At 40.6% G+C, this 24,010-nt stretch overlaps 1 protein-coding gene and 2 non-coding genes across 7 annotated transcripts in view; all 3 read left to right on the forward strand.

Moving 5' to 3' along the window:
* SSH2 (slingshot protein phosphatase 2) overlaps positions 1 to 24,010 on the forward strand; it is a 246,769-nt gene that overhangs the window by 171,718 nt on the left and 51,041 nt on the right. For all 5 annotated transcript variants that reach the window (XM_055577066.1, XM_055577063.1, XM_055577064.1 and 2 more), the window contains 2 exons: positions 14,410 to 14,513; positions 20,498 to 20,562. In XM_055577066.1, coding sequence (XP_055433041.1) covers positions 14,410 to 14,513; positions 20,498 to 20,562 — 169 coding nt within the window. The remainder of the gene's footprint in view (positions 1 to 14,409; positions 14,514 to 20,497; positions 20,563 to 24,010) is intronic.
* Positions 22,451 to 22,530, forward strand: LOC129651947 (small nucleolar RNA U2-19). The gene has a single exon (XR_008714437.1). It is a non-coding gene; the product is annotated as a small nucleolar RNA U2-19 (small nucleolar RNA).
* On the forward strand, positions 22,670 to 22,740 carry LOC129651944 (small nucleolar RNA U2-30). Its single transcript, XR_008714434.1, has one exon. It is a non-coding gene; the product is annotated as a small nucleolar RNA U2-30 (small nucleolar RNA).

Below are 24,010 nucleotides of genomic sequence, written 5' to 3' on the forward strand. Positions count from 1 at the left end.
ATTATTAAAATTACATCAGTTATCAAGAAAGCTTAATAAATTGAATTTGCAAGGAAAAATGGGGTACATTTTTCATCTGTATTGGTGGTACAATTCTGTGATGATTCTGTAAGAGGGAAAACTGTAGGAAACAAGGAACATCAGATCTGTTATAAAATATGAGTTAAGGCGACTGCCTGCTGTTTACTTTCTCTTTTCCCATTTCTTTAACAGCTCCTTAAATTGTCCTTTGAACTTTGCCTTTTGCTGTGTTTCTCTCTTCCTTCTCATTCTCTCCCGCCTCTCACTCCTTCATCATCACCACTCGTATTACTATTTAGTAAAAGGTAACTGCTTTTGTAAGTCTCAGAACCTAAGCACTGGTAACAGCATTCCTCCTGGATTTCATTGTGCATGCCAGGAGGCTCTGTAATGTGCATTAAAACAGATACAAATATAATAAAAGGATTTGCCCAAGGACTTTTAATAGTAAAGCAAACCAGGGAGAAGATTTAAAAGAGGAGTCAGCATACTTGTGACATGCCTTTCTCTGTTTCTCTTTATTTGATAGTTTGATCAGTATCTTTATTTGATCAGTATCTTTGAGGGACTTCTAAGAGTGCCTGCTGGGTCTTCCCTGGCAGTCCAGTGGTCAAGACTCTACGCTTCCACTGCAAGGGGCGCAGGTTCAATCCCTGATCAGGGAACTAAGATCCTGCATGCCATGTGGCACAGTTCCCTTCCCCAAAAAAGAGTGTCTGTTGGCAAATAATCTAATTTTCTTTGCCTAAGTTAGAGAACTATAGAAGAACTGGTTAGACAAGCAAGATGATAGACTTCTTGTACGGACTGGGTTAAATTTTTTGGCCAGTGAATTTTGAGAATTACTTGTAAGGTTGCAGTAAAGTAGCACTGAACTTACTTAATTTAAAACCAAAACATAAAACCTTGGTTTTCTGATAATTTGAATTACTTCTTGGAACCCTGCCAGTACCCTGGTAGGTAGGCTGCAGTGGGCCTGAATTGTACAAAACAGGCAAAGAAAGAACTCAGACTGCTAAAGAAGCCATGGAGTGGAGTTTCAAAACACAAAGCAAAGCAACATAACTTGGAAACAGGCCAAAATTTGACCCCTGCTTTGTCATGCTGATTGTGTAATTGGTAAGCTTAAGGAAGTTATCCTCCAAACCTTTCTTTCTTCTGTGAAATGGGAAGAATAACTTCTATTCATAGAGTTATTGCGAGATAGTGATTGTAAAGTGCCAGGCACCATGCCCAGCACAGGATGGGAACTCAATAAATGCTCATTACAGCATCTTCAAGTTTACTTCACAGTACACTCAGAGCCAGCACCAAACTACTTCCACCAACTTCTACTTCCATCACATAACTCCCTAACAGCATGTTGATGGACATGCCATCATACCTGATTCTAGGTTTTCACCAAAAAAAGTTTGTGAAGTAATGGCCAAGTTGTTCCCATTATCATCAACAAATAATAGCTATTTCAGTTCAGTTCAGTTCAGTTCAGTCACTCAGTCGTGACCGACTCTTTGCGACCCCATGAATCGCAGCACGCCAGGACTCCCTGTCTATCACCAACTCCCCAGGACTCCCTGTCCATCACCAGCTCCCGGAGTTCACTCAGACTCACATCCATCAAGTCGGTGATGCCATCCAGCCATCTCATCCTCTGTCATCCCCTTTTCCTCCTGCCCCCAATCCCTCCCAGCATCAGAGTCTTTTCCAATGAGTCAACTCTTTGCATGAGGTGGCCAAAGTACTGGAGTTTGAGTTTTAGCATCATTCCTTCCAAAGAACACCCAGGGCTGATCTCCTTTAGAATGGACTGGTTGGATCTCCTTGCAGTCCAAGGGACTCTCAAGAGTTTTCTCCAACACCACAGTTCAAAAGCATCAATTCTTCGGCACTCAGGTTTCTTCACAGTCCAACTCTCACATCCATACATGACCACAGGAAAAACCATAGCCTTGAGTAGATGGACCTTTGTTGGCAAAGTAGTGTCTCTGCTTTTCAATATGCTATCCAGGTTGGTCATAACTTTCCTTCCAAGGAGTAAGCGTCTTTTAATTTCATGGCTGCAGTCACCACCTGCAGTGATTTAGTAGATGGTAAAGAATCTGCCTGCAATTCAGGAGACCTGGGTTTGATCCCTGGGTTGGGAAGATCCCCTGGAGAAGGGAATGGCTACCCACTCCAGTATTCTTGCCTGGAGAGTTCCACGGACAGAGGGCCCTGACGGGCTACAGTCCTTGGGTTTGCAAAGAGTCAGACCTGACTTAGTTACTGACATTTTTTTAGGCAGCCAGTGGTACAGGTCTGGGGCTTTGGTGATAAATCTGAGCTAGAGAACCAATTTGGGAGGTAACGTACCTCCACGATGGTTCCCAGCGATTCTTTTCTCCCAGTATTTGCATCCTGTATAGTTCCCTCCAATATTAAATAGGAGTGATCTATGTAACTAATAGGATATTGCAGAAATTATGGTGTGTCACTTCCAGGGTTAAGGTATGAATCACTGCACTTCTGCCTTGTTCCCCTTGGGATCACTTACAGGGGAAAGACAGCTGCCATGTCATAAGGTCACTCGATCAGACCGTTGCATGGCAGAGAATTGAGGCCTCCTGTCAATATCCATATAAGGGAGCAGTCTTGAAAGCAGATCTTCCCACCTCCAGACTAGGCTTCAGTTGACTGCCTTCTCATAAGAAACCCTGAACCAGAACCACCCAGCTGGTGTGCTCCTGCACTCTTTTTTTTTCCTTTAAGATTTATGTACTTTATTTTTTGGCTGTGCTAGGCCTTCGTTGCTACACTTGGCTTTCTGTAGTTGCAGCCAGTGGCGGCTTCTTTTTGCTGCAGTGCACCAGCTTCTCATTGCGGTGGCTCCTTTTGATGTGGAGTACAGGCTCTACGAATGTGGGATTCAGTCGTTGCAGCCTGTGGGCTCAGTAGTTCTGGCTCGTGAGCTCTAGAGCACTGGCTCAGTAGTTGTGGCGCACAGATTTAGTTGCTTCAAGGCCTGTGGGATCTTCCTGGACCAGGATCGAACCAGTCTCCCTTGCATCGCAAGGCAGATTCTTAACCACTGGACCTAAATTAGGGAGACCCTGCTCCTGGACCCTTAACCCACAGAAACTGTGTGAGGTAATAAGCGGTTTTTGTTGCATTAGGCTTCCAAGTTTTAGGGTAATTTATTATTTATCAGTAAGATAACTAGTCAGGAGTCATCCTTTATAGGACAGGGTGGGCTGGAGAAGGCATCAGAAGAGTATATACAGAGCAGAAAGAGGAATGACAAGGAAATGACCAAAGATGACATATGTAAGAGGTTGGAAAAGACTAGGAGCCCACAAATGAAAAGCATAGTAGCAGTACTAAGAAAGTGAGACTATTAGGAGATAGAAGGTTATCAACAAAGTCAAATGATCAAGAAGGATGAGGACTGAACAGCATCCATTGGATTTGACCAGCCAAAGAAGATCTCCATTGGAGTGCCTTGGAAGCCGAATCCCATATGAAGTGGAGACACTGAGACCTGTGTCACTTGCCCTTCCCTGTCCCTTTGATCTCATCTTCTTCCACACGTCATTGACTCACCACACTTGAGTGCTGTTAACTTCCCTGCTATGGTCCAAACCAGCCAAGTACACGTCAGAGCCTTTGCATTTGCTGCCCCGTCTGCCTTTAATATTCTTTTCCTAAACAGCCACATGACTCCCTCCCTTACTTCCTACAGATTTCTGCTCAAATGTCACCTTATCAGAGAGACATTCCCCGAGCATACCTTATAGCACAGATATACACAGCAGCCCTCTCTGTTACTCTGCTCAGTTTTGCTCCATAGCACTCACCATCTTGTGAAGTCCAAAGGGACAGCCACTGCTCAGCCGTGGCCAGTTGTTCGTAGGTGTGAATGCCAACATAAGTGTAATTTTCTGATCTTTCAAGAGAAGCTGGAAATTCTGATTTTTCAGTATAATTAGTTGTCAGTGAGTTTCAAAGCACTGTGACAGTCAGACGATCTGTCTGTTTTAAGAGAGGTGAGTCAGGTAGGGTAGGATATCTGGCAGAGGATCTCAAACTGGGATTCAGTGTCTCAGATGCCAAGAGGAATGAGTCTCTTTTAAAAAGGAGAATGTGATTTGCTAGTGCCTGTCAGGGCTCCAGGTCTAAATGAAAAGCAGAAACTGATGTTAAGCTAAGACTAAAGGATTTTTGTCCCTTGGATCCATCACTGAGGAAATCACTGGCAAACTTGGATGGGAAGGACTTTCAGAGGCGGGAGAGGAGCAAGATGGCAGTAGGAAAAATGACTGCAGTGGAAGAAAATGGAGACAGAAAGTATAGACTCCTTTTTAAAGAATTTCAGTAATAAAGGACGAGAACTTAGGAACACAAGATCAAGTAAGGGTTTTGTTTTAAGGATGTGAAAGAACAGACCTGAGCATGTTTCTGGGCTAAGGAGAAGTCACTCGAAAGAGGGTGACCAGTTGATACAACTAGGAGACAAGGAAATGGGGTCAAGGATGCTGGTGAACAGGTTGACTTTTGACAGCTGGATGCATCATCCTCTCAGGTCAGAGAAAGGAGATAAGTCTGCAGAGGAGGGAAATTAATTGGGAGCAATCACACCAGCTAGCCTCCATTTTCTTGATGGTGTAGAAGACTAGGTTAACTGGAGAGTTGAAGAAAGCAGGAGTTGCGATGGGAACTTGAGGAGAGCAGGGAGGGTTTGGAGAAGGCAGGGGAAGAAATTGGGGGTGGGGGGGGTGCAGATCTGTAGGTGTTAACTGCCCAGCTTAGTCAACTCACTGTTGCTGCTGTCGTCTCTGACACCTCTGTCACTGAGGCCATGGATGTGCCCTAGCATCCAGAGGCACAATTTCATAATCTCCTTAAGCATGTTTTGGGGCTGCCTTTCATTTATTGAGTATATATTTATTGCACATCTGCTTAGTGTCAGGTACTGTGTTATACACTAAATAAAGAATATTAAACAAAGCAGTCGTTTCTGCTCAAGGAGCTTGCTGCTTATACAGATAATCATAAATAAGTCTCATCAAAGAATACTATAATTTTAAGCTGCAGTATTATGAAAGGAAGTCAGGAACAAAGAGAACAGATGGTAGGGAAACCTGTTAGGAAGTAAGACACGGGACTAGGTTGGTTACGGAAGGAAGAAAAGCCAAAAAGAGGTGGATGACTTGGAAAGAAATTGAGAAATTGAGGGGCTGGAGTCTCCACCAGGTTGAAGAGTGAGTGAACACATGAAGGTCACAAGAGAGGGGGTTGCAATCAGTAACTGGGAGTTTGATTTCTGAAATCAAGTCTGTAAAAAATCCAGTGCCTTTGAAAGGGATTCTGGGAATTAGTTTAAATGGAGCCTAGGTGACAGTCTGTGAGGATCAAGAGGAGAGAGATTTGGGGACAAAGCTGTTGGATGTTCATCTGTATGAACAGTGGAATCTCTTAAGATTGTTGTAAGAAGCAGGGTGAAAAGAGAGAAGATTGAGCAAGGTAAGGAGTGAATTAGAGACAGTGACAAGGGTGTCAGAGGTGACAGCAACAGAGAGTAGACGGTACCCTGAGCCTCACAAGAGGCTTTGTGTGAAAGTGAGAGAGAAATAGTCAGAAAGCAGGGGTTGACGTTTTGGCCAAGTGCTTAAAAGCCCAACTTGCATTCCTTCTGCAGGTGTGTTTTAAATACCTGGAAAAGCATTTGTTGAATCATGCAAATGAAATGATATTTCAAATGCTGAACAGTTTTTCTGAGTTAATCTCCTTTTGTTTTGTTTAATCCCACCAACTATTTTAAAATTTGGTGCTAGGTAATGTGGATCATGTCTCTTGGGTGACCCGTAAGTACATCCAGCATGTTACATACTGAGAAAGAACCGTTAAGGTCATTTCATTTTTGGTTCAGATAGCTTTTAAGCTTTACCTTTTTAAAAGAGAAGTATGTAAGTCTAGAGTTTTGGGCCACAGCACTTATAAGCTTTATTAATTCAGCTTGTAACGGAAATGGGTTCCTTTGAGCTGAGGTGGTTTCTCCCCTCCTCCTCAGAGGACCTTTTGGAAACAAAACTCCCCCTACACTGTCAGTCATCAGAAGTGCCTGAAACCAACTCCTTTCATAGGCAGCTAGGGGTTTTTTGTTGGGGGGTGGGGAGAGGGATGTTTGTTTTTATTTTTCTGAGCAGAAGTGAGTAGACTTTTGGCAGATGACTGTTGGAGATGAGGCTGAGACTTGCTAGAGTGGCTGGGCTGCAAAGGGACGGAGGTTGGAAGGCGGCAGCAATGTCATGAGTCCTGGTCTCTGAATCTTAGCTCACACTCAGAAGTGTTTGGGGGCCGGAATGCTCAGTGTGAGTCCAGGAACAGTGGCTGCCTGGAGGAGCTGGAGAGAGTGGTTGCTCTTCTTCACGTTCCCAGAGATTAAAATGATTTTATGTGTGTGCTGGTTTTACAAAATGTGCTAAATTAGGCCCACCTACTACCAGCTGAAGCCATGACCTGGACCCTCTCTGAGGGTGCTCCAACTCTGACCTGTCATTATTTGGTAGTACTTCAAAAATCCAAACCGACAGCTAAACACTTTAGATCCCTGGAATCCAGGAGGTCAAGTGTATATGTGAGCAGACAGCATCTAGAAAGACACACCTTTGGTCTGGGAGAAGACTGCAGAGGAACCCAGGGCTAGGCAGGCAGCCACTGCTTTTCACATGTCAACTTGTTTGCCCTCCTGCCTAGGCTTCATGGTCTTCCTTATTTATTTATTTTTTTTAAGCAATGTTTGATATCCAACAACCATACTAAAGGAAAAAGAAACTACATGAAAGTGTTTGCCTCATGGGAGTATGTCTAAATCATGGGAGTATGTCTAAATATTTCCCTATTAAGACCTAAACTTTTGTCTTCAAGATACCATGAAAAATCGAGCCAGTATATCACACCAGGCTTTGCAGTGAAATCCTGCCTTTGTTCTCATTAGATAAACTGACCAGATGTGTTTTTAGCTGCTGGTTGTTTCAGATGATTAAGTCATCAAATGTGTCCTATTTTGGTAACCTCTGCTGCTGCTGCTGCTAAGTCGCTTCCGACTCTGTGCAACCCCATAGACGGCAGCCCACCAGGCTCCCTCATCCCTGGGATTCTCCAGGCAAGAACACTGGAGTGGGTTGCCATTTCCTTCTCCAGTGCATGAAAGTGAAAAGTGAAAGTGAAGTCGCTCAGTCGTGTTCGACTCTTAGCAACCCCATGGACTGCAGCCCACCAGGCTCCTCCGTCCATGGGATTTTCCAGGCACGAGTGCTGGAGTGGGGTGCCATTGCCTTCTCTGTTTGGTAACCTCTAACTTAGGATAAAGGGTTATGGTGCTGCCCTGGGTTTCAGATGACTTGGACCTTCATCTGAGCTCCACTGCTACCTAACTGTGTGACTTTGGGCAAGCCGTTTGGATTCTCTGAACTTCAGTTGATGTATCAGATTCTCTGTTGCAAGCTCAGAAATGAATATTAACTATCTTCAGCAAAATTTTTCTTAGAAGGGTGTCAGAGCTTACCTAATGGATGGGAGGCTGGAAGACCAAACCTAGGAAACAGGCAGGAGCCAAGGACATTCAAGGAAAAGCCAGAGTAGGCATAGACTAGTCTCTACCTTGCCACTCTCCCTGTGGTGAATGTGACCATCCCCCACTTTCCTTACTCACTTGGGTCGCCTGCCTGAGATTCAGGAGGCAGTTTCCAGCTGGCCAGGCCTAATCCACATGCCAGTGTCCTGCAAGGCCCCTTGCAGCTCCAGAGTTGGAAGGTCACCATGACTAGGTACATTGAGGGAGATTCCCCAAGAGGTGACTAGGGTGACAGGCAGGAGAGCTCTCTATTACTGCTTGTCAGCCAGAAACCACAAATGGCAGATGTACCCCCGTCTCTAGAAATGGGAAGGTTGAATTGTATGGCCAGTGGTAAAATTGTTGATCCTAGATTGTGTTTCTGTCTGGATGATTCTGAGATGCACATGTTTGAGGCAAGAATGAAATAGTTACAAGATCTTATCAGTAAATGAACATTCAAAATGATAAAGGAATATCCGGTTGGGGGGGGGGGGTCCCTCTAATTTATGATCTGTAGGAAAAGGACCAGGAAGATTAGTCCTGATGGAATTTGTTCCTCAGCCTTAAACAAATAGACCTTTTTTTTTCTTCTTCTTAGGTTGTAGAAAAGTTGTAGAAAAACTTTTATTATGAAATTACCTTCTCTGTGATGTGGTTGTAGAAAAGATGGGTAAATAGCTGTATCTGAAGGTACTTGTGCTGGGCATTGTGCAACAGAGTTTTAATGGAAGACTAGCTAGGACTAAAATAGTCTGGTGGTTGTAGTTAGTGAATAAGAACTGGAGCCATAAGCTTTTCTCCCCTTTGCCAGTGATTGGTTTGCTAATGTACCCCAGCCTCTGCTTATCTGCTGATGGAGAAAAAAATCCTGCTGCTGCATTCACAGGCATGTGTCTGGGAGTTTATATGCGCTGGGTGGGGAGAAAGTTCCAGGTATCCATTGCCATTCCAACATTGTCACTGGAACTTACCACCTGTATGTTGGGGATGGGTTGGGGATCGTTTAATTACAGAGAATAGTGCATACAATATTTGGGTTTGGATTTTCTCTCATTGTAATTTCACTTTAGGATTACAGAATCAAACTTTTCTCATTACCTGGAAGTTTACTGTTGACTTTTGTAGCCATGTTTCATCCATCAGGCAACAATGACTTTCCTTTCCTGTTTTTAGAATTTAGCCAGACTTTTTCAGTAGGTGCTAGTATTCATAGCTCTGTAGTCGTTTGGCCTCTGGTCTGATATTTGAAACTTTTATTATGAAATTACCTTCTCTGTGATGTGGTCACATTGACTGGGGACATGAATTCTTTTCCACCTAGTGGGATTGACATGGCTGCCCTAGTACCTTGAATCTGAAAATCAAATACCTAAATAAGCAGAGAAAAGTTAATCAGGAAAAGGAGAGTGTTGTTATGAGTACGAAATATATTTGATAGTTTTCTCATAAATGAGTATTCTTCAAGATAAAAATATAAAACAGTTCAGGAAAATTATGTGTATTTGAATTTCACATAAATGCCAGCAGCTTACCTGTGCAGTTATATTTTGTGCTTTCAGTATTACACAATAATTTACCTATGAGTTTTGGCTTCAGGCAGAAATGCCAAGCAAACTCAAGAACTTGGCATTAGAAACATTATAAACGTGAAAATCCACTTTCTTCATTTTAATGTTAAAGTGAAAGCATTACACCCACTGTATGAAACTTGATTTCCCATAGTAAATGATTCATTTCATCTTGTGTGTTATATGTAAAAAAGAATAATGTCTGTCAGACTCACATACAGTAGTTTGCAGGTGTGTTGCTTTATTTTGCTTTATTTTGACCAGTCTTCCTGCTGGTCATGGTTGACCACCCTGGCCACATTCCTCAAAAATTTATTCTAATCTCAAAACAGTTAAGTGTTTTCTTCCCTTAGTTGACCTTCTCTACACTTTGCCGGAGTAGAAACTGCCAGTTCACAAATTTCATGCTTTGGAAAGTGCTTTTGATTGGGAGGGATTGGCACAGAGTGCTTTCCCGAATTATTTAAAGCAGAGGATTCGTTCCTCTGTTTTTGAGACTAAAAATGCTACCGTCATGCCCAGTTCTTTTCTCTACTGTGCAGCCCATCTGGATTCATCTCTCAGCCAGATGTTCTTCATTCCCCTCAGTAAAGTCTTTCTGTTCATGGCCTTGGTCAGGGAACAAAAAGGGAATGCACAGAGCTGAGATCTGAATGAATTTCTGTCCTTTGCTTTCACTTCTGTATCTGCTTTTAAAATCTGTTCTGTTGAAAAGCTCTGTAGGGAAGACATTGCGTTTCATCTTCTGTAAACTATATCATAAAACTAGAACAGCATAGTAAAGACTGATTCAGAGCATGAATTTTCAAATCAAACCTTGGTTTGAATCCTGGCTCAGAGGATTGCTAGCCTGCTGTATGATCTTGGGCAGATAATTTACCATTTCTGAGCCCCTCAGTCTCTTATGTGTAAATTGAGAGTAAAAAATAGTACCCAAGTAACCTTGTTGTGAAGGTTAAATGAAATATTGTGAAGTGCTTAGCTCAGTGCCTCGCATACAGTTGGCATCTACTCAAGTTAGCTTTTAGTAGCTCAGTTCATCTGTCAAACAAGGGATGATTTTCCATTTGATGAGCAGGTGATCTTAGGCAGGACACGAGTAGATGTTCTTCAGTTGTATCCCTGATAAAGACTGGAGAACTTCACTGTCACTGTGTTAGAAAGATGATCCTTGTCATTCTCTCATCAAGCAGCTAGTTACTCTCCATCTTTGGATTCAGAGAGTGTTCTTTATCTTGTGTTTTCCTTAATATAGGAGTTAAGTCCTCTGGGGTTTGTGTTTAACTTGGGCATCTGTAATCATATAGATGGCTCCAGAGAATTTACTGGAGGAGTCCTCTTCCTAGGCCAGACTCTAGAGAACTGGTCAGTTCAGAAAACGTATAAAAGTTTTCACCTACTCTTCTCAATTTTAGAAACCAACTCTGCTGATTGAATCTTCAGCCAGCTGCTTCAGAAAGATGAATATTTACATAAATGAGTCTCTTGTTACCCTAGCAAGATATACTCAGCCTTTACCGTACACTGAAGTACATGTGATTAAATTTACATATTAGTTTCTTCATATGCAAATAAGGCATTTAATTTTCAAGTTGAAATCGATCCTCCTAAACTCTGGTGGTTTCGAATTTTGTTTTTTCACTTCTGTGCCACCATGCTGCCATCCCATCTTTGATAGCATTTATAGAACTTTGACTTTTTTTCAGTGATAAGGGTTTTTTGTAATTAGCCACACTTTCATTCCTGGTCCCTTGTGACCAACACTTTTGTCCCCTTTATGCCACTTTTGTGATCACTGGGGAGTCAAAATTTGAGACCACAGAATAAAGACAGTTGATCATACCGTCCAGAGTGCATCTGCCATGACTCTCTGGGGGCCTATGTTGCCCCTACTAGGGCAGCTCCCAGCCCAGCTGGGTCTGCTGTGCGTTTTGTTGTATCAGAAAAGTTTATTGAGATTTGTATAAAAGACTCAAATAGAATGGCATCTTTTCCCTTATACCAATCGTGACTTTGACTCCTGGTTTTTCTTTTATAATCAGGAATTTTCCAGGTAGCTTTGAGTTAACCACGGACTCTTGTCCTCCACCCCAACTCCCCCCTTATGAAAGCACTGCATACATTTTGAAGAAGGCACTTAGATATATTTTAAAGCATATGAAACAAATGTATCTAAGAGCAGTATTCCAGAGCTCTAAAAACCAGGAAGTTGGTGTGTTTGTCAAAGAGAAAGTACCTTTGTCTCACAAAAGGAATGACTGAAATAAGCTCTCAACAAATATACTTCTTTAGTGTCAGATGTAGAGACCACTTTGTGTACTGGAAACCAAAATGCCCCCAGCTGTAACTTGCCTGCTGATAGGTAGACTGGTTACCTTTATTTTTATAAAATATTTTCATTTGTAAAGCAGACAGTTGCTGTGTTGGCAGAAGTGTGAATGTCATTTCCTGTCTGTGGTGTACCCCACTCATCCTGTCACTTAGACATTTTGTTTTAGGTTGTTCCCGTAATGTGAGTGAAACAGAGTGACCCGCAGCAGGGTGACATGTGCACACCACGAATGTAACAATAGACAGAACTTGTGCAACAGACCACAAGAGCGCAACGCTTTATTTAAAGATGAAAACAAAACAAAGGCAGCCCCTCCCAGCCAGCATGCAGAATTTTAAAGTGGCGTCTGTGGAGTCTTTGTTTTTAGAAGACAAATTTGAATCTGTTTGGCAAGTTACCTCAGAGGTTTATCAGCTTCACACCACATGATTCAAAGATAAAATGAAGCCAAGAACTGACATTATAAAGATGATTTAATTTCATGTGCCAATTAGTTTCTTGTCAAACATCTGTATTTTACAGTCCAGTAATATGCCACATATTTTTAATTCTGTAATTTTCTTAACCTGTGAGATTACAGAATTTCTATTTTATTGTCCTAAATTACAATTCCTGTTGCAGTGATGGGTCAGAAAAAACTGTGTGTGGGTGGGGGGGGGGTGGTTGGAATGAATTCATTTATTCATCAGATATCTACGAGTACCTGATACGTGCTTAGCGCTGTTTCCAGTGTTGAAGATACAGTGCTGAGCAAAATAAAAGTCTTGCTCTTCATAAAGTTTATATTCTATTATAGGGAGCTGACCACAATCAAGTGTATAAGTGAATACATATAATTTTAGTTTATGATAAATATCCTGAAAGAAAACAAAAGAGAACAACAGGATAGAGTATGCTGGAATGGGGGGAGGTGATGATATCAAGCTGTGACGTAGATGGTGACAGGCCAGGAGAATAGTGTCCCAGGTAGAAAACAAAGAGCACAAAGGCCCCGAGAAGGGCCTGAAATACAGAACAGAAGGAAAGCTGGTGCATCCAGATCATAGTAAAGAAAAGGGAGATGGTATAAGACCAGGGAAGTAACTCCTTATCAGCTGTTACAGGGCCTAGAAGTCCCAGCTAAGGACTTTGGGTTTTATTTATACATTCAAAGGGAAGCTGTTGGAGGGTTTTAAGCAGGGAGGTGATATTATATGATATATATCTATATATTTTATTTTTAAAGCCCTCTGGTTGCTCTTTGGTAAGTGGATAGTGGTGGTACAGAAATAGTTGCAGACAGTCCAGTTTAGAGGCTTTTTGCTGATATAATGTCTGGGGTTAGTTTCACTTCAGGGTCAGGACAAAGAGGCAGAGGTATAGAAGAAACAAGACTGGCCATGAATGGGAACTGGAATGTATGAGAACATAGGGGCTCATATATTATTACCTGTACTTTTGAATCAATTTGAAATTTTCTGTAATAAAACCCTTAAAAGAAAACTTTTCAAACAGCAGTCTAAGTGAAAAACAGTGGTGCCCTGGACCGTTGTCAGAGTGGTGATGGAGATACATGGACAAATTCAAGTCTCATAGGTCTTGCTGAGGGGTTAGATATATATTGTCAGACACAGAGAAGCCAAGAATAACTGTTATATGTTTGTCCTAAACAACTTGGGTGGATGTGGCCAGGGAATTCAAGAGATTAGATTTGGCAGTATAAATTTGAAATGCCAATTAGATTTCCAAGCAGAAATGTCGAACAGGCAGAGCAGTGTAATTTACAATACATTAACTAACCCTGACTGGAGTACTCAAAGATAGTCTTGGAATCCTTCATTATGTGTTTCTAAACTTTACCATTAATGGTTTATAAGTTCTATCCTTTTTGAATTCTGTAGATAACATTGTTGATATGAAATAATGCAGATACAATTTTGGGTTTTTTGTGGATATCCACTAGTAATCGTGCTTTGAATAGCCTCTAAGCGATAATTCTTCCATCTCTGTTGAGCTGTCATTCACATGAAGGATCATATCAATACCCAAGGCACACTCTGTGAGGTGAACATACTTCCTCTGCACTATGCCTTTTTAACGCCATGGAAATGCAAGTTTATGAAAGTAAAATTCTGAGTAACTCTTTACTGTGATATGTGTGTATTTTAAATATAAATCTTTTTTTGCAAACTTATATCTATTGTTAGTAGCTAAGTATTATAACACATTTCACATCTGATTAGAACACTGTTGAAACACCATTATTGACAACCATAGATCTATGAGTTGTTAAACTAATATCTATTAAGGGCGCCAGTCCAAGAAGCTTCTTACTCTTACTGACTTCTCACAAGAAGCTCAATTTGTTTATGAATCTCTGTTTTATAGATAGAGAAATTTAGGCCCCCTAAACTCACTCAGGTAAGAAGTAGCAGAGTTAGGATTCAAACCCAGGCAGTCTGGTTCCAGACCCTTTACCCTTGTTTCTAGAACCTTCCTCTTAACTGCTACTATGTAATGTATGTAGAATAGTGAGAATTTTGTTCCAGAAGAATTGTCTGTAGTAGACAAGACTGTGAGTAACCAGAGTTTCTCTTTTTTCCTTTTTTTAAATTGAAGCAGAGTTGATCTACAATGACATATTAGTTTCTGGTGTACAACAAAGTGATTCATACATATGTATACATGTTCTTTTCCATTGCGGTTACAGGATATTGAATATAGTTCCCTGGGCCATACAGTAGTACCTTGTTGTTTATCAGTGTCGCTTGATTTTATTTTTACTTCGTCCCATGAGGTTGGAACTTTAGAAGAGGAAAGAGAAAATAATCCCAAAGTCAGTCTTTATCTTACTCTTCAGTTTTTCTTCCTTAAAGTACTTATTTACTTATTTATGTGTACTTTTTTCCTTGCAGCATCAGCGAGAGCTTTCTAACTGTCAAAGGTGCTGCCCTTTTTCTACCCCGGGGAAATGGCTCATCCACACCAAGAGTCAGCCACAGACGCAACAAGCATGCAGGTAAAGCTCCACATATGCCATTCCTTTTCTTGGTTTCTTTGCCTTTTGTTTTGTCTTAGAAGACTGACTACCTCCACTGTCATTTCTCCAGCAGTTCTGTAATAGTGAAAGAAAGCATTGTACTATGCTGTAATCACTTTTCTTTCATGCTCATAGACCATTTTTCTGGCACTTAGCAGAATACCTTATACATGAAGTAGATGGTCAATAAATTTTTGTTGGAAAAATAATAAGGTACAAAAAAGATGTTAATGGCATCTTAATGTGATTTCTCGAGTAAGGTTTTGGTAATCAGCTAAAAGATGTTCAGATGTTTCCTCAAATCCTATGCAGTATCAACTGACCAAAGATAGTATTTGTTTTTGTCTGCTCTCTAGGGAGTCACAAGACTAATATGATATATTACTAATTTAAAGTAAATTCAGTGTTACTATTGTGATAACAAAAGTTATTATATCACATATTTAAATATCAGAGTCTATGTCTTGATTGTGTTCACATTAAAAAGACTGAAAATGTAATTCAGAAGACATAGAGAAACAGGAAGTCATCAAATAAATGTTCACTTAGGTATGGGTATAATGCTCTGATTTTGAAATAACCTGCTAATATTCTTCACCTAATAACAATATGAGGCTTTTTTCCCCACACCTCCAAGCAGTTCTCAGACGCTAACTGGGTATCTGGCAATTCAACTCATTTTTGACACTGTCTACCTGGAGGTAGTGTCAGATTCCACAGATTAAGGGCTCTATTATATAAGGCCGCCCCTCCCTATCCCACATTTCAGATGCCAGTCACCAGTCCAACTTGTCATAGATTGACTGTTCCAGTGACCCCTTCCTTGGGATTGTGTAATTTGCTAGAGCAGCTCATAGAACTCAGAGAAACATTTTACTTGCTGGATGGCTGGCTTATTATAAAAGGATATAACTCAGAACAGCCAGATGGAAGAGATGTGTAAGGCAAGATATTTTGGGAAGGGGCAGTGGGCTTCTATACCCTCTGAGTGTACACACTCCCCAATCTTCACGTGTTCCTCAATATAGCAGCACTCTGAAACCTGCCCTCTTGAGTTTTTGTGCTGGCTTCACTACACTGACATCATTAAATTATTGGCTATTGGTAATCCATTCAACTTTCAGCCCCTCTTCCCTCCCCAGATAAGGAAATTCCAACCCTCTGATCACATAGTTTCCCCTGGCAACCGGCCCCCATCCCGAGGTACTCTCCTAGAGTGTCAGGTCATTAATATAACAGAAGACATCTTCCTGGCTCCCATCATTTAAGAAATTACAATAATATTACAAACTCTGTGCCATGAACTGGACAGAGATGAAATATATTTCTTATTATAAATCACAATATCATACCCACTAACAGTAGAAAATGCATTTGTATTTCCATATGTTAGACTTCTCTAGGGGCTTCCCTGCTGGCTCAGACGGTAAAGCGTCTGTCTGCAATGCTGGAGACCCGGGTTCAATCCCTGGGTTGGGAAGATCCCCTGGAGAAGGAAATAGCAACCCACTCCAGTACTCTTGCCTGGAAAATCCCATGGACAGAGGAGCCTGGTAGGCTACAGTCCATGGGGTCGCAAAGAGTCGGACACAACTGAGTGACTTGACTTTACTTTTACTTTTTTTTAGACTTCTCTAGAGTTAGGTGCATCTGTGGCAATGAGGTTAAGAAAGAATTGAAGAAAGTTTGTCTCAGGAGAGAGGTCTCCAGGTATAGAATATTCATAGTTTAGGAAGATAACCAGCCTTATGCCTCTCTTCTAAATAGCAAGTCTAATTTGTATCATTTTGGGGGGAAAATAAAAGTTGGTTGTCCTCAGGACAACAGAGAAACCTCAATCAGTGCTACACAGAGTGTTTGCTTATTGTCCAAAATAGGCCATTTGGATGACGTATTACCTCGAAGAGTGGAGGAAATTAGAATTAGTAAGAAAAGAACAAAGAAGACTGTAAACCTTGAGTATGTAGGTCAAAGGTGAAAACCAGAAATCCTGGGTCCCATTGAGCCAGTAGTTGAGTTTAGCTCCAGTCCAGATAATCTCAGCTATTCTAGTGGCTGCCCTACTTCTTGTTTGGGGCTTCATCTAGTTCAAAGCGTAGCAGCTCAGAATTATAATCCAGCTCATTGGACAGTATTATCCTCCTACCATAACCCCAGCCATGGAAAATTTTTAAAAGAGGCACTCAAAAAAACTCCCCCAAAACTTGAATGCACAGAGGAAGTAGACCCAGTTGAGCTTTGTGTTCCTGTTTGCTGTGGATATTTATCACTTACAGTAAAAAGAAGATGAAATATTGGCTTAAATCCAGCTTGTCTGACTAAGATGTTAGTTAAATTGCTCTGTGGCATATAATGGTAAGTGGGGTCAGGGGCTTTTAAAGCTCCTGGCCCTGGTTGGTCTTTTTCTTTGGTCAGACTTCCACACTCAGCTGCCACCCAGGTTTCTACTTGACCTTGTCCACTGAGCTTTCTCTATACCAAAAAGAAAAGCAGATTTAACACAAACTGAATGGACTTTATTTGTGATTCAGACCAGAACAGATGAGGCGGTGTAAGTATAAATGCAGCTCATAGAGCCAGACCTTCGCATAAGCTGGGAGTTCCCTTGGCCAAGTCCACAGTAACTGAAAAGATGATTGCAGAACTGAGAACAGATCAAGGGCTTCCTCTGTCTCATGGTACTTTCTTCTGCATGTTTCTCGAACCAGTTAGAATTTTATCTGGTCTTCATTAAAAATGTCCAAGTACTTGTTATAATCAAAAGGCAATATCATAAGCGAGTGTCTGCTAACATTTTAAAGAGAAACAGCCAAAAGTCTATAAAATCAAACAAGTCTAAAACGTCACTACCAGCAGTGAAATATATGAAAACAAAATGTAGAAAAGGGATATTAATGGTTCGGGTGTGTTGCTTCTGTTAGTCTCTGTGAAGGACGATTTCCTAGTAGGAAGCACCCACTTTGTTCATGGCAGTGCTTTTCACCACTGACAAACCTGAGCTTCTACATGCCCCGCTCGCAGAAGAAACCCCTTTGTAGGGGTAGGGCTCCCTGACTGTTGAACCTTCTGAGAAGCCAGCTAGATCTTTGGGCCAGTAGTAGTTGGAGTGGGGATTTACCGCTACTCTTTGCCCAGAAGGGCTTCCCAGGTGGCTCAAGTGGTAAAGGACCCACCTGCCATTTCAGGAGAGGCAGAAGACGCAGGTTCGATCTGTGGGTCGGGAAGATCCCTTGGAAGAGGAAATGAGAACTCGCTCCAGTATTCTTGCCTAGGAAACCCCATGGACAGAGGAGCCTGGCAGGCTACAGTAGTCCCTGGGGTTGCAAGAGTCAGACATGACTTAGTAACTGATCATTTGCCCAGAAACGTTTTTCTCTTCTGGAAGTTCTCCATCCTGAAAATTCTTTCCTCAGGTTATTTGTCTTCATAGAACAAAAGGAAAACTTAGTTTTTAAAAAGCCTGAGCTGCTTACCTCAATTGTAGCTAGTAATTGTAGGCATTCTTCACTGTTTATACCTAACACTTTGTCTCCCCACTCTCATTCTTTTCTTTTTTTAACAGCTTTATTGAGACATAAATACTATATTATTCACCCAATTTACCCATATAAAGTGTACATTCAGGGATTTTTTTTCAGTGTATTCACAGAGTTACACAGCCATCACCACAATCTAATTTTAGGAGATTCTCGTCACCCCAAAAAGCAACCCAGTACCCATTAGCAGTCCCTCCCTATATCCCCCCACCCTCTCTCCTATCCCTGAACAATCACTAGTCTGCATCCTGTCTCTATAGATTTGCCTGTTAGGGGTGTTCCGTATAAGGGGAACCATATAAACAATCTTTTGAAACAGGCACCTTTCACTTGAGACACGGCCCCTTTCAAGACTCATCTATGTGATAGTATGTATCTTTTTATGATAGAATAGTATCATAGTGTATGGATATATACCACATTTATCCATCTATCAGTTGATAGACATTTGAGTGTTTTCCATTTGAGGACTAATAGCCTGTTTGTGTGGACACATGTTTCCATTTCTCTTGGATTTCTGCTATGAACCCACACTGGCTCTTGCACATGAGACTTATATTGTGTCTCTGGGTTTGAAGTATAACAGAATGAACCTGGGTAAACATAATGACTCTTCTTTTTAATTCTGAAAGTTGAAAGGTTCTTCAATAGAAGAAGTAAAGAAGCCAGCAGTAAAATGGAGGGAAAAGGCAAAAAAACTATTCTTTAAGAGAACAAAATAGGGGAATTCCCTGGTGGTCTAGTGGTGAGGATTCTGCGTTTTCACTGCTGAAGGTCTGGGTTCCATCCCTAGTCAGGGAACCTAAGATCCCATCCCGCAAGTACCACAGGACAGACAACTGTTTGCCAGCCTACTTTTTGTTCTTCCTATCTCTCTCCACTTCTTGCACATATCAGTATTTCATCTCATAATTAACAGCTATGAAGTTACCTAGAGGAAAAGTATGTATGGAGATTCCAAGACCAGTGTGAGAACAGGTTACACTGGCATCTGTGATCATGCAGCTGCGTTAGTCACTTTAGACTCTCAAAAAAGGGTTGGGCAGGAATGAAGTTTTTTTGTTCTCTCATTGTCTTCATTTATGACAGCACGTTATCTAATTATCTCTTACTGGCCAAAGCTTCCCTGGTGGTTCAGACAGTCAAGAATCTGTCTGTAATGCAGGAGACCCGAGTTCAATCCCTTGGTCGGGAAGATCGCCTGGAGAAGGGAATGGCTACCCACTCCAGTATTCTTGCCTGGAGAATTCCATGGACAGAGGAGCCTGGAACAGGCTGCAGTTCATGGGGTTGCAAAGAGTCGGATACGACTGAGCGACTGGCACACAGCCGAAGCTTCAGATTTGCTAGTATAGTAGGGAATGTGAGGAAATCTATACTAGTTTGATACAAAGAAATTTCAACTTAGTTTTATAGAACGTATAAAAACTAGTGAAGATTGAAATAATGATGGGCCATTTTAAAGCACCTAATGATATGTTCACTAGAATTTATATCCCTTGAGATTTGCTGTATTTATATACACACACATGCATTTTTCTTTTTTTTTTTTTTTGGCCATGCCATGTGGCTTGCAAGATCTTAGTTCCTGACCAAGTTTTGAACCCATGCCCTCAGCAATGAACGCACAGAGTCTAACCACTGGACCACCAGGGAATTCCCAAGAGTTGATGTATTTAATAAGTGCGTGCTCAGTTGCTCAGTCATGTCCAACTCTTATGGACTGTAGCCCTCCAGGCTCCTCTGCCCATAGAACTTTTCAGGCAAGAATACTGGAGTGAGTTGTCACTTTCTCTTCCAGGGGATCTTCCCAACCTGAGGACCGAACCTGCATCTCCTGCATTGGCAGGTGGATTCTTTACCTTTGCACCATCTGGGAAGCCTATTTAATGAATACTGTCTCTTTAATATCAGCTACTAATGTGGAAATCATTTTTAACTGTTGACATTATTCCGGGGGGAATCTAAAAATCTTTTTAATTATGATTTTTACAGCTGAATATTACAGTTACAAAAATAGGAATGGCAAAATGGTTAGCTTTTTTTAAGTTAGGGATGATTCTAACACTACATACCATATACCTCAGTTTCAAGATTCCCTCAGTTCCACCTTCTGTGGCCCTGAAAACACAGCCAGTGCTTTCTCTGCCCATCACTCTCATCAGCCTCAGTCATAGTACAAAACTGTGATTGGTCTCAAGTGCAGCTCGGACAAACACAAAGCGCATTTTAATGTAGTATAAATTGAAAAGTGAATGTATGGAGATGCAGTCCACCATTCATATAAAGACGCTCAGTTTCTCTGTCTAATTAGAGCCCCTCAGTGAACCAGAACTTTCTTTTACACAAGTTATTAGGGTAGAAGGAATTCTTTCTCTCAACATTACAATGGAGAATAATTATCCTTTGTTTTGTAAATTTCACCAGGTGATCTCCAACAGCATCTCCAAGCAATGTTCATACTACTTCGCCCAGAAGACAACATCAGGCTGGTAAGTTAGTGGTATTATTATAACTTTCTTCTTCAAAAGGCTAAGATAGCAAACATTAAACAGTCGTTTTTATGTCCCAGCACAGTGCTGGGAACTATGTGGACTAGAAAAGAAGAATGACATCAGCAAAGAGCTTAGAATGTAATCGGGGATGTGAGCTAATCTGAAATGATGTGAAATAATTTGATGATCCAAGACTTGCTGAGCACGAGTTTGTGAGTTACTGACCATAACTCACACATTCTGAAGCAGTGATGCTCAAACTTCAGAGTACATCAGAATCACCTGCAGAGCTTGTTAAACTGCCGTTTGCTGGACTCCACCTGAAGAGTTTGATTTGGGGAGAGGGAGGCAGTAATATTTATGTTTTTAGCAAGTTTTCAAGTATTGCTGATGCTGCTGGTCCAGGAATCACACTTTGAGAACAACCCATCTAAAATCCATAACAGTCACTTGCATGTATTGAAAATAGAAATTTGTGGATCGTTTCCAAAAATTGTGAGCTTTGGTAGAGCTAAAGCTGAGATCGATCACTCACTTTATCTTCTTCTCATTAATAAAATTCCAGAGTTGGGATTGCACCTCTAAATGTTAAAATAATTTCAACCACAAGAGACTTGAGAAAGCATAAGGGAGCAGTTAGGAAGGCTGAATTGGCAATTAATTTTTTTTCTTTGCTGCTAAAATATGCAGCTTCAGCTGCTTTACATTTATAAAGTATAAATTCAAAAAATGTAACTGAAGCCTTTGAATGAATTCAGAGTTCAAGTGATAAGCCATTTTACAGCAGTTGTTTTCAATTGTTGCAAACACATAGTCATTATGTTTCAGATTATTGAGTGAGTCATCTTCAAGAAAATGAGTGAATACATTGTGTGACTTTGGACAAATTAGCACTTTTCTAACTGAAAGAAGTATTTGTAGACTCAAAGCAAAGCCCTTTGTTTTGAGTTAAATTTGAAATGCTGAAACTCTCATCCTGGGGATTGTGCATAAGGTTAAAAGTTTGCTAGTCAACTGAAAGTACTGCTTTTATTTTTTGAATAATTCAACAACAAATAGAGGCACTAAATCTCACATTTTGCTTTAGCATTGAAAATAGGACTAAACTAATTTTTCCTCCAGGAAAGCTCTGCATTGTAAATACAGTCTTAAGCATTAAATTTAGTACTTAGGAAAACTGTAGCTGATAAAATGAAGACAGTGGTTTTATAGTACTCTTAACAGATTATCAAAGACCCATTTAATTAAAAAAAATAGACTAGGAAATTAAGAACTTTCCTAACATTTAAAGTAACATTAGCTAATGTTTTTAACTAGAACTGAGGTTCTGGCAAGGTACTACTAGAAGGCGTCTTTGAGTAATTTGCAGGAGAATTTAAGAAAATGAGTTTTTTGGTTTTGTTATATAGTACATTAATTTTTTTTTCCAAAAAGAAAATGTTTTGTCTTTAATCAGACAGTACAGAAATTCATAAAGAACAGAGTAAAAAAAGCACTTTGTATCCTGTACCCCAAGAAAATCATTCTTAGTGTTTGGATGAGTATCCTTCTAGTCTTAAGTGTATGTGTAAGAGTATGTGGAAGGACTGATGCTAACACTGAAGCTCCAATGCTTTGGCCACCTGATGCGAAGAGCTGATCCACTATAAAAGACCCTGATGCTGGGAAAGATTGAGGGCAAGAGGAGAAGGGGGTGACAGAGGATGAGATGGTTGGATGGCATCACTAACTCAGTGGACATGAGTTTGAGCAAACTCAGGGAGATGGTGAAGGACAGGGAATCTTGGCGTGCTGCAGTTCATGGGGTCACAGAGAGTGGAACTGGACTTGGCAACTGAACAGCAACAATGTGTCTGATGCTCTGCAATCTGCTCTTCCTGAACTGGGCCAGTGATGAAAACAGCCACATTTCAGTGTCAGAAAACCTTGCAGTCCACCTAAAGCATGATCTCTGTAGTGCTGACAAGCAAAAGTATAAAGTAATTTAAAACTTATTTCTAGGTTGTGTGTGCTTATAAAGGTGACAGTGGATCACAGAAGACTTGTCAATGGTTGACGAGACTTGGGGGAGGGGCAGTATAGGTTTGAAAGGCTGCTCAGTTCTGAGCAATGATAAAAAATGCATTATTACTGATCTTTATAACTGTTAAGTTTTCTACACTTGATCTGAGCTCAGAAATGAAAAGAAAAAAAGTGTGTCATGTCAGATAATGCCTTTTTTTTTTCTTTTTTGAAATAGAAAGCTAAAAATATAAATGTTTTATAACCTGCTTTCATCACACTTTCCTGTGGGTATCTTTCCATGTCAGTAAATAAACCTGCTTTTAATGACTACACCAATATAAGTCCTAGAGTTGTTTTTTTTATTTTTTAAGAATTTCATAGAGACTTTTAAAAATAATAAAATCCAGAGACTCCGTCAAGCTCTATTCTTTTGAAGACAGTGTTCTTTGGTCTATTAGCGTCACATCTGAAGTCTATTTTAATTTTAGATATTAACTTTGCTTTGTTCTTTTGGCTAGAAATTAATATTTACATAGTTTTGAAACCTTTCTTTCTGACGGACTGGGTGAGCTGCATGTCTAGGCGTTGGGACTTTATATGTGGCTTCCCTCCGGGTAAACACGGCATGCAGGGGCGTGGTGTAAGACTTGGGGGAAAGAGATTAAGGGTGCACCGTAGGCTTCAGGAGGGGTATTTCCTAACTTGGATGATGCTGAGGAGGGAAGTTATTGTATCAGTTCTTGAACTGCTTGTAATCAGATAAAACATTTTAATGAGGGAAGTTTTAACATTCTTTGATAGATGAGCTTTAAGAACAGTGGGGTTCTTATCTCTCAAAAAGTGTCTGAGATGACTTCTCAGACCTAGCATTGCTGGATCTGGTTCTCCTGAAACTTGTATTAGGATTCCAAATTTAGCAGTAAAGGGACTTTCTTAGAGTACTTTTCTCAGTTGCTATTGCTGCCACCTTTTAAAATCCAAAATGCTATTTTATTTGGGTAATTAGAGTAAGCCTCGGTAGTATCCTTTTCAATGAGAGCTTCAGTTAATCAAATGCATTCTAGTCATTGTCTTATTCAGGCTATCTATTCCATGGAAGTTCTGGAAACTGAGGAAATACTGGAATTGCAACCAGTTCTAATATTACAGTATTATCTGCAAAATGCTATTTTTAATTATATTTCTCTGATTGGCTTGATGAATTCAATTATTAAATATTGTTAAATTCCCTCTAACAGAGGAGTGAAATAGATCTCAAACCAGGGTGGGTATTAGGCTTTTCTTTATCCTGTGGCTCTTACATTTTAATTTAATTCCTTAATCTAGAATCTTGAAGCTTACAGGGAATTTTGAGGCCTCAAGTTGACTTGAGGCTTTGCAAAAAAAATTATAATTATAAAAAAAATTTAATCTTATCCTTCTAGTTAGGACATAGGTATTA

The sequence above is a fragment of the Bubalus kerabau genome, chromosome 4, assembly GCF_029407905.1.
Source record: "Bubalus kerabau isolate K-KA32 ecotype Philippines breed swamp buffalo chromosome 4, PCC_UOA_SB_1v2, whole genome shotgun sequence".
NCBI classification, from domain to species: Eukaryota; Metazoa; Chordata; class Mammalia; order Artiodactyla; family Bovidae; genus Bubalus; species Bubalus kerabau.